The 11,756-nt window shown below is 62.0% G+C and overlaps 2 protein-coding genes across 2 annotated transcripts in view; one reads left to right on the top strand and one right to left on the bottom strand.

Annotated features, from left to right (window-relative positions):
- Positions 1 to 4,247, top strand: part of NOA1 (nitric oxide associated 1) — a 5,292-nt gene extending 1,045 nt beyond the window's left edge. The window contains exons 2-8 of the mRNA XM_026046481.1: positions 7 to 259; positions 343 to 507; positions 697 to 893; positions 1,605 to 1,736; positions 2,562 to 2,678; positions 3,006 to 3,123; positions 3,582 to 4,247. Of these exons, the coding sequence (XP_025902266.1) occupies positions 7 to 259; positions 343 to 507; positions 697 to 893; positions 1,605 to 1,736; positions 2,562 to 2,678; positions 3,006 to 3,123; positions 3,582 to 3,787 (1,188 nt within the window). The 3' untranslated portion in view covers positions 3,788 to 4,247. The remainder of the gene's footprint in view (positions 1 to 6; positions 260 to 342; positions 508 to 696; positions 894 to 1,604; positions 1,737 to 2,561; positions 2,679 to 3,005; positions 3,124 to 3,581) is intronic.
- A 546-nt stretch (positions 4,248 to 4,793) lies between these two features.
- The window catches only part of REST (RE1 silencing transcription factor), an 8,697-nt gene continuing 1,734 nt past the window's right edge, over positions 4,794 to 11,756 (bottom strand). Inside the window, exons 2-5 of the mRNA XM_026046480.1 lie at positions 11,092 to 11,740; positions 9,816 to 9,899; positions 8,178 to 9,081; positions 4,794 to 8,135 (exon numbers count right to left, since the gene is read on the bottom strand). Of these exons, the coding sequence (XP_025902265.1) occupies positions 7,394 to 8,135; positions 8,178 to 9,081; positions 9,816 to 9,899; positions 11,092 to 11,740 (2,379 nt within the window). The 3' untranslated portion in view covers positions 4,794 to 7,393. The remainder of the gene's footprint in view (positions 8,136 to 8,177; positions 9,082 to 9,815; positions 9,900 to 11,091; positions 11,741 to 11,756) is intronic.

The raw sequence follows: 11,756 nt of genomic DNA, 5'->3' as shown, positions 1-11,756 counted from the left end.
GTGCAGGCGGCGTGCGCGCGGGCCGGGCTGCGCGGGGCGCCGCTGGCCGCCGTGCGCCTCGTCAGCGCCAAGACGGGCTTTGGCGTGGAGGGGCTGGTGAGCGCGCTGCAGCGCTCGTGGCGCGCCGCCGGCGACGTCTACCTGCTGGGCGCCGCCAACGCCGGCAAGTCGGCGCTCTTCAACGCGCTGCTGCGCTCCGACTACTGCAAGTCGCGCGCGCCCGACGTCGTGCACTGCGCCACCGTGTCGCCATGGCCAGGTGGGTGCCCAGCGACGGGCCAGCCTGTGGGATGGGTAGCAGGGGAGACCAAYGCCTCATTTTTCCGTTTGTTCCTGTTCCAGGAACAACGCTGGGCCTGCTAAAATTCCCCATCATCAACCCTACGTGCGACAGAATCTTCCGCAGACAGGAGCGTCTGAGGGCAGAGGCAGAAAAAACAGAGGAGCAGCTGAGTGATGAAGAGCACAAGTACCTGAACCGCCTCAAAAAGGAAGGCTACCTGGTGGGTGAGTATCGTCTGGCAAAAGGCACCGTGCCTGCCTAGGGCACTGCAAGGGTGCTGCCCACCAGCATGTTGCTTTCCACCCTCTGAAAAATGCCCCTTCTCTTAGGCACGTAAAGCAGGGAAGGGTGAAACACCCAAGGGAAGTTTTCGAATKAGATTAATTACCAGGCAACTTTTCGCTTTAATCCAGGGAGAGTTGGAAGAACCTTTCAGCGGTCGAAGCCCACACCCGTCATTGACTTCGATCCTGACCTGCTTTCGTACAGCGTGGATGAAGACCCTGGCCATTCCCCGCGGAAGCCGGTGGAAAAGGAGGAATTCTCGTACAACGAAGTGAAGGATGCCCGCTGGTGCTTCGACACYCCAGGGATCATGAGGGAAAATTGCGTAGGTCCCGCATGGGGCTTCACTAGAGCAGCGSCTCGGAGGGGAGCGTTGATGCATCAGCGCTGCTGTTCCTGTGCAGAGCTGGAGGGCCCTTTCTTGGGAAAGCTGAAAGGAATGAGGAGGTGGGAGAGCTCCTCGGTGGACTGTCTCGCTGCTTCCTTGTGTTCTCTTGTGAAGCTCTGCATCTGTAGGGGGCATCGCTGGTCCCATCAGGAAGCCTGCGTGGGGTAGGGCAGCTTCCTGGTGCTCCAGAATCCACAGCAGAAGCTTCCCTGCCTTTCAGATAAAGATGCCAGGGGAGAGTACAGCAGCAGGACCCGCCAAGCTTGGTCCCTTGCTGCCGAAACAGGCTGCGTCCTCCCTGCCAGGCTGCCATGCGAGCCTGGCTTCCCCTGGGGCTGGGGCGTCCKGGGGGGGCCGTTTCCGCTGCCGTTCCCCATGTTTGGAAACTCCRGGTGGTGCTGTCAGCCTGGGGAGCAGGCGCCTCCTCGGCGCTTGCATCGCTACACGCTGCTCACGGACCACAATCCCTGGTCTCCCGGAGGGGCCTGGCTCCCGCGTCCAGTTATCGCTGCTCATGCCCACTGGAGCTGGAGGACCAACGTTCCGTGTTCTCCACACTGTTCCGGTGTTTTTTCCCCTCAAGGAAGTATTGCTTATTCCCATTGGGACATCTGGAAGGAGTTCACAGCTGTGCAATTTCTTTTGCAGCTTTTGAATTTTCTGACAGACAAGGAAGTAAAGCTGGTTTTGCCCATGCGGGCCATCGTTCCACGGACCTTCATCCTCAAGCCAGAAATGGTCCTGTTCCTGGCAGCCTTGGCACGTATAGACTACTTAGAGGTAGGGGCAGAAATGGTTTTGTAAATCTTTCCTCCATCCCTCAGTACCACATGATGAAAGGCTGTCCATGGCCTTCTCCCTCCTCCGTTATCTGCTGCTCTTGAGATGATGAGATGAGGTTGTTGATCAAGCGCCCCRTAAAGTAAAGGTATGTTAGGGTGGGGAATTGCAGCTGAAGGCTCTGGCACTGGCCAGATATCCTTATTTCATGAAGCTCCCTTCCAAGAGAGAAAAACAGGGGCATTTGTCCTAACAGGGAGTTCTCTGAGAAACTTACCAAAGATGCACATGGATTTCAGTGGCTGAAAAGAAAGTATTTGTAAAGGGTCTTTACCTTCTTCCACGTGTTGGAAATTCTGTAGGAAGCTTCTTTGAGCAGTTTGGAGCTGCCCCCATAGGAACTACCTCCAGGAGTGGTTCCTACTGAGCCCAGTGCTGCTGCCCTTCTCAGTAGCGTGCCCTGTTTTGGGAAGGAGGATCTATAACGGAGCAGGGGCCACAGGACAGGCCCTGCGTTTCCAGGATCGCTGTGGGAATGCTGGATTAGTCCTTGGCCGAGGATGCTCTCAGCCTCCTCCTGGAGGGAAAGCAGGAAGGTGAGGGTGGTGGGATGCTATGGGGAAGAGCCGAGCAGCCGAGGGCCGTCCTGGCAGCGCAGGGATGCAGCGCCYGGCCCGGGACAGGGGCTGTTGGCGGGGAGAGCGACCCCGCAGGAGAAAACCCATCAGGTTTCCACGGCGTAGGGCAGAGACAGAGCGTGAGAGAGGAGTCCGGGGTGCTCTTCTGTTACCCTAAGTGGCACCTTCTTCTTCTGATGTGTGTCAGGGAGAAAAATCCGCCTGGTTTACCGTCATGGCCTCGAACCTGTTGCCCGTGCACGTGACCACGCTGAGCCAAGCAGATGCCGTGTACGAGAAGTACGCGGGCAAGGAGCTGATGAAGGTGAGGGCGCAGGCCGGGTGCTCCGGGCAGGCTGTCCCGCTGGGCGGGATCTGGGTGTTCTGCTCCCTGCGGCTTGGGCTTTCCTGCCCAGCTGGGGGTGCCGGCTGCTGCAGGGAAGGCCCTGTCACTGGGAGGCTCCCGGCTGGGCATGGATGGGTGCCGTTGTGCTCGTCCTCTTAGCTGTCCTGGGGTGACTCTCCTAGGGGCACCCGAGACGGCTCTTGGGGAGTAAGGGACGGGCGATACCTTCAGCTCCCCAGCAGTGCGGGTGGGGAGAGATGAGGCGTCCCGGAGCTGTGCAAGCCTTTCTCCCGGTTGTGCTGTTAGGTCCCCATGGGCGGGGAGGAGCGGATGAAGGAGTTCCCCCGGCTTGTGCCCCAGGACATCACACTGGAAGGGATCGGTGCAACCGAGGCCGTCGCTGACATCAAGCTCTCCTCCGCAGGCAAGTCAGCGGWTTCTCACTGCCGTTTGCAGGGTCTGCAGCCTCGAAACACTGGTGGGGAGGGGGCTGCAGCCCTGCCTGCTGGGAGGCTGTCAGCAGCGGTCGGAGTGCCTGTGGGGACCCAGCTGCAGGAGCAGCAGGAGGGGCACGACCGGGCCCAGGCAGGATGCCTGCGGTCAAGCGCCGGCTCTCTGTGCAGGCTCTTGCATGAGTGGAAGGGAAGGGGCTGTAGATCTGTAGGCTCCTCCTTTGTGTCCCTAGTGGTTCCTGCTGTCTCTCCAAGGTCACCAGGAAGAATTCCAGGTGCTGCTTCATGCCGCACTTACTGCCTTCTCAGCTGGGGTTCTCAAACCGAGTCTGGGCAGCCCGGAGGGCTTTCGGCCAAGGCACAGGGGTGTGGGGGTCCCTCGGGGGAACGAGGGACCCCGGTTGCTGACGCTGCCTGTTCCTTGCCGCAGGTTGGGTGGCCGTGACGGCCCACGCGCAGCAGAAGCTGCTGCTGAGAGCCCACATGCCCGAGGGTGCTGCGCTGTCCCTGCGGCAGCCGCCCCTCTTGCCCCACATCCCCAACATCAGAGGTGCCCGCATCCCAGGCACTGCTGCCTACAGGACCAAGAAGCCGCCTTCCCTGGTGGAAAACCTGAAAGCCTCAGGGAACAGATAGGAACGGGAGCCCGGAGAAGCGGGTGAAAGAGCCTCTGGAGAACCTGGTTGGTGGTGGATGCTCAGGAAAGCTCTGAGGCCTTCCGAAACACGAGCACCTTGTGGAGAGCAGGCCGGACCCCGCAAGGCCAGGTCTAACTGCTGAACTGTAGCTACCTCGGATGCGCCAAACAGTTGGTGCCTTGTAGGAGGTGAAATGTGGCTTCTTGCTGGCAGCAGCAGTGCCAAAGGGTTGCCCTTTTCCCCTCCTCCTCCTCCTGGAAAAGCAGGATGGAAATTTTGTTGCCTGCCCCGGCACGTAGAGCAGGGCCTTGCACATCTGCTGCTGCGGTTAGAAACGGTCTCACCCGGCCCGGCCTCCTGGCTGTCAGCAGCGCCACCATTTCCRTGTGTCACAGACTGACCTGAGCTCGGCTCCTTCCAGACCTCCAGCGCCTGGGGAGAATGCGGCGCCGCTCTGGGGATGGGGACGGTGACGGGGAGCTCACGGGGCTGCTCACGCGTGGGCAGAGGAAGCTCCTGCGAGCGCCGTGTCGGGTCGTGGCTGTAGCTCTGCGAGCGTTTCTGAAGCTGGGCAGCTAATAAAAGCTCTCCGGGACAGCTGCTCCCTGGTCTCCTCCCTCCATCGCTGGTGTGGCTGGTCCCGCGCCGGCCACTCGACGCCGCCTCTTTGTGCGCTGGGGCTGCAGCTCCGCGTGGGCCAACYGGGATGCCTGGGAAGGACAACGCAGAGCAGGGGCGGCCGCAGCTGAGACCTGCCCCGGTCCTTCACGATGCTGCAGCCAGCCCTGGCCTTGAGGAAGGAGGAAAAGGGAAAGCAGGAGCGTGTCCTGCCCTCGCAGCCCGCGCTGACCCCGAGCTCCTCTCCCGGCAGCCGGCGTCTCCAGCCTCGCTCCTGCTGGGATGTGATCCCGGGTGCCCCGCGCTCCACACAGCGCTGCTGCCCAAGGAGGAGAGCACAGTGGGGAGCCACGCGTTCCTTAATAAAGTTTATTTAATCAGAACTAGGAAAATACACGTGTAAGGGTTAACATAATGCGACTTAGTTTAACTTTACACTACGTTTTGGACAGAAGGCTTATACAGGTTTTAGGTAAAAACAGGCTGTACGATCTGGCTTGGTTTAACATCTATTACAAATGTAGAAAAGGCTGCCACGCGCGCTACAGGAGAGAAAGAGCATGAGGGGGGGAAAAAAAAAAAAGAAATTACCTTTGGTTTATTTCCGAGAATACAAGTATTGCACTGTAAAAGCATCAAACATGGTGCAACCCAACATCACGTGTCGGTGCCAGCCTACGGAGGCGTGCGGCGCTCCGGAGGGACACACATACCCACGCCGAGCGCCTCCCGCAGCGCCCCGCATYCCGGCACTGCCGGCGCGCGCCCCGTATCCGCACAGCCGCCGTCCAAGGCAACGCTTGGACCCGCTCCACGCTCCTCGGCTACGTTAAGTCTGTTGAAATCAATGACGTTACCACATCTTAACTGGCCTCTCAGTTAAACATTGCTCTTTCTGTTAGATGCCTGGGAATTCCAGCCTGGATGTTTGAAATCCAGCAATAGCAGTTGCGGGGGGATGAATTCTTCCCCGCCGGCTGCCCGTCCCGGTCCCTCCCGGGCTGGGTCGCATCTCAGCAGGGACGAAGGCTGCTCCTGGCTCCGGAGCAGCGTCGTGGGGTCCCACCGAGCCGCACGGCTCCGACCTCAACGCCGGGCGAACGGCACAGCCCGCACAGAGCAAGTTAATGGTGTTGGGGGTGGGAATCGCTGCTCCAGGGGGCCGCCCCACTCCAGGGGTTCCCCAGGCCGTACACCCCACGTCGAACACTCAACGGGAGCCAGGCTGGACGCTGCTGGGTACCCACGTTGCTGCCTTACCCGGCCCTGCTGACACGTGTGGGGCCTGGAGGCAGCAAGGAGAGGGGTYGCTGCGTGCCGCGCGGGACCCCCAGCCCCGCTCCTCGCTCTCCGAGTTGTTCGGGGCAGGGGACACAATCCAAGCCACGCTCACTTTCTCAACGTTCGGCATTATAAATAGAGTCGCAACCCGATCTCCAGTTGCCGATGATTGTCGCAGCCACGGTAAGGGTCGGACGCTCTGGCCTGGCCAAGGGGGAGGYCCCGCGTCCGTGGGGAAGCGAGACCATCCCGGGCCACCTCACGGGATGAGGAGCAGGGCGCCCCGCAGGGCTCGGCGCCAGCTTCCTTGCTTACCGGTCCTTTTACCTTTTTCCTTATTTTCTCTGGATTTATCCGTGCGCAAGCCGCTCGGTACCAATGCACCAGGCCAATGTACCCCGGCGCTACCGCTCTGCTCGTTTTCCAGCCTGGGAAGTTTGACTGGTGCCCACCACGGAGATGGGAAGGGGCTGGAATCCCCCGGCCCTGCAGAGCCTGTGGCACCTGAGCCATGAGAGCCGTCGCTCTGCTTCCCGGTGATCCCAAATTATAAATTATCATTAATATCCTGTATACATATTAAAAAAGAAAACAAACAAAAAAAAAAATCACAAGTGACATTTCCAAGGGATAAAACCCAGGAAAATGGCAGGCTGCAATCCAAAATAGTGTTCTGAACTTGCATTGGTAACTTTTACCCAAGAACTATACAATTTTAAAGCTAGTCAAAAATACACAACCAAACAGTTCAGCAATTTCACGCACAGCTAAAGACACCCCGGGAAACAGGGAGAGCGGCAGGCAAATCTCGCAGGAAAGGGGCCCGCGGGAGGCAGCGGATCCAGAGGGCTCCCGAGGAAAGCGGGGCTCACACCACCCACACCCAACATGCAAGTATAAAGTGTTCGCGTCCTGCACAAGCGCTACTCCTACAGGATTCAACTGCATAGGTAAAGATCAACAACGTAATGTGCAATATCTCAAGCCCTTAAAGCACAATCAAAAAAAAAAACCCAAGAGTAGAAAATAAAGAGGAGCAAACCTGCTCCCCAAAACAAAGCCAATTATACATCATAGTTATTAAGATATCCAACGAGACAGAGGTTCTCCAGTCTAAAGCAGGAAGGACTGCTCCGGATTTTGGCCCACGGTCCGTGCTTAGGGGGGGTCTGAAATGTATGTTCACAATCACAATTCTCTCCAAGAGTCAYGTTCGCTGCCAGCCACCTTGGATTTGTTTTACAAAGTGCTCCTCCATGCAACAGGAACCCTCCTCCCCTCCGGAGCAGGAAAACAGAGCCCCAAAACTTGGGGGAGGTCGACGCTCGGAGCACYGCGACCACGTGAAGAACTAAGAGAGGGGCAACGGGCTGCGAGGGCAGAAAGCAGCGACGTGGACGGCGCTGGGAACGTCCCGCTGGCTCCCGGGAAGCCGTAGCCCCGGCTATGGGACACTGGTGCAGGGTCTGGTGCTTGCAGGGACCGCACAGGCGGCCGCGGCGCCAGCCCTCCTGCCTCCTCCAACGGGAGCTCCGGTGGCTGCGCTCACCGTACAGACTCAGCCCAAAAATATTTTCAACTCCAGAAAAAGGGAAAAAAAATATATACTAATTAAAGCAAATGGTGCTAAAAAAGAAAAATAACAAAACTTTACAGTGTGTGTACACGAGCTGTACGTCCATGGCGCTGGAGACGGCGGCGGCCGCTACTCCTGCCCCTGGGTGGCCTTCTCCAGGTAGTAGACGTTGACGAGGTGGCGGTTGAGGTGCTTGCTGTACTCGCCCTCGCGCCCGAAGCCGCGGTCGCAGAAGATGCACACGAAGGTCCCCGCGGCGGCGCCGGCGCCCGGTGGCCCCTTGGGCCCCGCGTCCTCGGGCGCCGAGCGGGCGCCGTTGAGGCCCGAGTCGTCGCTCCCCTCGGAGATGTTGTCGCTGATGTCGCTGCCCTCGTGGCTGTGGATGCCCTCGTCCTCGTCCACCTCGTGCGGGTCGCCGGCGGCCGGGCGGGCGGTGCAGGGCGAGCCGGGCGCCGCCGGGGGATCCGGCGTGGGGCACGCGGCACCGGGGGCTTCCGCGGCCTCCCGCTCCTCCGCGGCGCCGTCTCCTCCATCCCCTGCTGCCGCGGGAGCCTCCTGCTCTGCCGGCTCCGTGCRCGGCGGCTCCTGCAGCGCAGGGTCCTGCACGCGGCTCCCGCACGCAGCACCGCTCGGCCCCGCGGTGGCCACTGCCGCCTCCGGCTCCTGCTCCTGTTCTGGCTCTGGCTGCTGCTCCGGCTCCCGCTCCAGTTCCTGCTCCGGCTCCTGTTCAAGCTCTGGCTCCTCCTGCTCAAGCTCCTGCTCCAGCTCAAGCACTGGCTCCTGCTGCTCAAGCTCCTGCTCCTGCTTCAGCTCATGCTCCTGTTCCAGTTCCTGCTCAAGCTTCTGCTCAAGCTTCTCCTCCTGCTGCAGCTCCAGCTCCTGCTGCAGCTCCTGCTCCTGTTCCAGCTCCTGCTCCTGGTCCCGCTCCTGTTCCAGCTCCTGCTCCGGGCTGCTGTCCTGGGGAGTGCCTGGCTCCCCGTGCGCATCCTCCACGGCGCTGGGAGCCTCTGCACGGTCCTGCTCCTCCTCGAGCTTCTCGGCGCCAGCCCTGCTGCTCCTCTTGCCGTGCTTGCTCTTGGGAGCTTTCTTCTTCCTGCTCCTCTTGGGGCATGAGTTTGGCTTCGGCGGCTCCTCCTCCTCCGCAAGGGCATCGCTCCCCGGAGCCTCCCGGCCCTCTCTGCCCTTGGCTTCCACTTTCTTTTTCTTCTTCGTCACCGCTGGCGCATCCTCATGTGAAGGCTCCTCCCTGGAGCCAGCGGCCTCGGCCTTCCTCTTGCTCTTCTTCGCCCTGCCGGGTTTCTCGGTGCCCCTCTCGGCTTTGCCCTCCGCCTCCTTGTTCTCCGCGGCCGATCTCCGACTCCGGGTGGTCACCTGGCCGGTGCCGCCCGCCGCCTTCCTCTCCTTGCTGGGCGCCTCCTTCCTCTCCGCCTTCACCGCCCGCTCGCCCTTCCTGCCCGCGTCCCCCCGCGGCTGCTCCTTGTCGGCCTCGGCGGGCTCGGCCTCGCTCTTTTTAGTCCGCAGCTTCACCTTGGACACGTCCATGGTGATGTCGGAGCAGTCGGGGTGCCGCGACTTGATGTGGTACTGCAGGTTGCACTTCTTGGAGGCGGCGTAGTCGCACGCGGGGCAGAGGAACTGGCGCGGGTTGACGTGCAGCTCCACGTGCTTCTTGAAGTTGCTGCGGTCGGCCGTCTTGTAGTCGCAGTGCGGGCACGTGAGCGGCTTGGGCCCGTTGTGGACCTGCCGCGCGTGCCGCGTCACCTCGTGCTGGTTGGAGGCCACGTAGCTGCACTGGTCGCACTTGAAGGGCTTCTCGCCTGCGGGAGGAAGGGGACGGGGATGGTGGGGGGAGAGATGGTCATTACGGAGCACGGAAATAATTCCTTCCCGGGAAGAGGGACACGGAGAGGAGGGGGGAAGCGGATGGAAAGGAAGAGGAAGGGAGAGTTTCTCCATGCGCCTTTCAAATTAAGCAGAGGCAAAATGAGGAGGCCACAAGTCACAAACACGTCCACGAGACACAACAAAAACGTTACCAAAACCAAAAAAAAATAAGGAATAAAAGAGGAGAGGGCAGGGCTGGGAGGGGGGGGATCCGCAACCAGACAGGCGGGAGCAACGTCACGGGGTCTGGCTGTGCATACGTACCCGCCGGCTGCTCGCTACAGTAATATTAGCAAATGGGATCCATACCCCACTGGTCCATTGAATGCATTGCAGAGAAACGGAAATGGACATTGGATAAATTGCAGTTTCACCCGCGCGCGCCCAGAGAGCCCGGCCACRCCCGGCGCTCCCGGCGGGAAGCGGCTCTGGAGCCGGCGGCGGTGGCGCCCGCCACGGCCCTTAGGAGCAGCCTCCGATCCCGGCCTAAAGCCTCGGCTGCGGGAACGGGAGCCAGTGCCGCTCGCCCGGGCCGGGGCGCGAGCAGAAACCAACGGAGAACAGGTCACGGCGGGCAGAGGCTGCCGTGGGGCGGCCCCGCTGCCCGGGACACGCCCGTTCCCGTTCCCATTCCCACTCCCGCTCCCCGGCGCGGTGCGGAACCCACCTGAGTGCGTGCGCATGTGCCGCGTGAGGTGGGTCTTCTGCGAGCTGGAGTAGGGGCACACGGCGCACTGGTAGGGCCGCTCTCCTGCAGAACACGCGGCCGTGAGCGCGGGAACGCGGGGAATGTGGGGAGCACGGGAACGTGGGAACGCACGGAGCGTGGGAAGCACGGGGAGCACGGGAACGTGGGGCCACTCCGCAGGCACCGGCCGCCTCTCCTGGGTTGATCGGGAGGCTCCCGCCTGGTGGGAGGCTCTGTGCTGGGAAGTAGGGAAGCGGCCGGTGCGCACCGGGGCTGGCGCTTCCCTTCCCGAGTTTTACGGGCACAGGGAGCGTGGGCTGGAGTGTGGGAAAGCGCGATGTCCAGCGTGGCAAAACCGCCTGCCAGCAAAGGGGCAGCAGCAGCAGCGTTTGAGGAGGCCCCTGCCCCACTGCCCAGKTCCTGCGTGGGGGATTTGCAGGAACCCGACCCGCCACCACGCAGGTTTCCGGGAGGAAGGGGATGMATCCACCAGGACACGGATATTCGGAATGGCCCAAGGCCACGACGAGCCCCGGGGCAGGGCGGGTTGCAGGGCTGGCGCCTGTGGGGCCGCCCGGGGTGTCCATCCCAACACGACACCATGTCCATGAGCTCCGGAGGTGGCTGGGCCTTGGTCATGCGCCCCCATCCCACCCTTCCCATCATCCCGGCGCTCTCCGGGAACACCGGGYGGGTGCAACCCCCTCGGCGGCTGCAAGGGGACCCGGAGGCACCGGGGGCTGCTTCTAAATGGCTCTTTAGGAGCCGAAAACAGGTGGCCCAAGGGCGGGAATCTCCGGTCGGGATCTCCCGGCTGCTCTGGGTCCCTGGCCCCGGCTGTGCCTGACCTGCCAGGCRGCACTCGTGGACATTGGCTCTATGGGAAGTCAAGGGGAGCGGGAATGTAGTGCCGGCTGCGGGGCCAGGGCAGCCCATGGGACTCCCGCACGCCCCTTCCACACAAACACCCTCCGCACACGGAGATTCCAACAGGATAAAGSGAAAAAAGAAGGAAAAGGGAGAAAACTTCCCCCAAAACGCCTTTTTTTTKGTTAACTCCCTTCGTGCTACGCTAAGTGCCTGCAGAAATCCTCAACCGCTGAACTCCTGCTGGGTGTTTCCAAGGCGTTTTGGGCCGCTCCGCAGAGCGGCTGCAGCGCCGGCGGAGCCCTGGGGCCGCTCCCTCGCGCCGCCCCCATCTCCTGTCACCCCCAATCCCACCGGCACGGAGCCGGAGGGCAGTGGGGGCTCCCACCTGTGTGCGTGCGGATGTGCTGGATGTAGTTGTTCTTCCTGTCGGAGAAGTAGGAGCACTGGGAGCAGGTGTAGACCTTGCGGGGGAAGTGGTTGCGCAGGTGCTTCTTCCAGTGGTACTCGCTGACGGTGGTGTAGGTGCAGATGGAGCACTTGTAGACGCGCTCGCTGCCGCCCGCCTGGCTGTGGTGCTTCAGGTGCGCCAGGTAGTGGTCGTAGCGGTTGGTGTTGTAGCCGCAGCGCTCGCAGCGGATGGGCCCCTTGGAGAAGTCCACGTCCTCGCCGGCGTTGCTGGTGTTGGTGGCGGTGTCGGGCTCCTTGCGGCGCGCCTGCCGCTCGGCGCTCTCCTCCACGAAGAACTTCTTGGCGCTGTGCACGCGGATGTGGTGCACGAACTGCTCCTCGCACGCCGCCTCGTACTGGCACGGCTTGCAGCGGAACGGCTTCCCCTTGCCGGGCACGGGAAGGGCGCCGGCGCCGCCGCGGGCGGCCTCCTCGGCGCGCGATGCCGCCGGTGCCGGTACCGCCTCGGTGTCGGTGCCGGGGCCGTCGTCGCCGTCGTCGCTGTCCGAGAAGGCGCCGCCGTCGCCGCGCACGGTGGTGAGCTCGGCCATGCGGCGCTCCTCGCCCGCCGCCTCCTCGCCGCCCGCCTCGCCCGTGAGGGCC

The sequence above is a fragment of the Nothoprocta perdicaria genome, unplaced genomic scaffold (genome assembly GCF_003342845.1).
Source record: "Nothoprocta perdicaria isolate Ctin4 unplaced genomic scaffold, notPer1 scaffold_445, whole genome shotgun sequence".
Lineage (NCBI taxonomy): Eukaryota > Metazoa > Chordata > Aves > Tinamiformes > Tinamidae > Nothoprocta > Nothoprocta perdicaria.
Note: the sequence above shows the minus strand (reverse complement) of the source record. Positions and strands in the feature narration are given on the sequence as shown.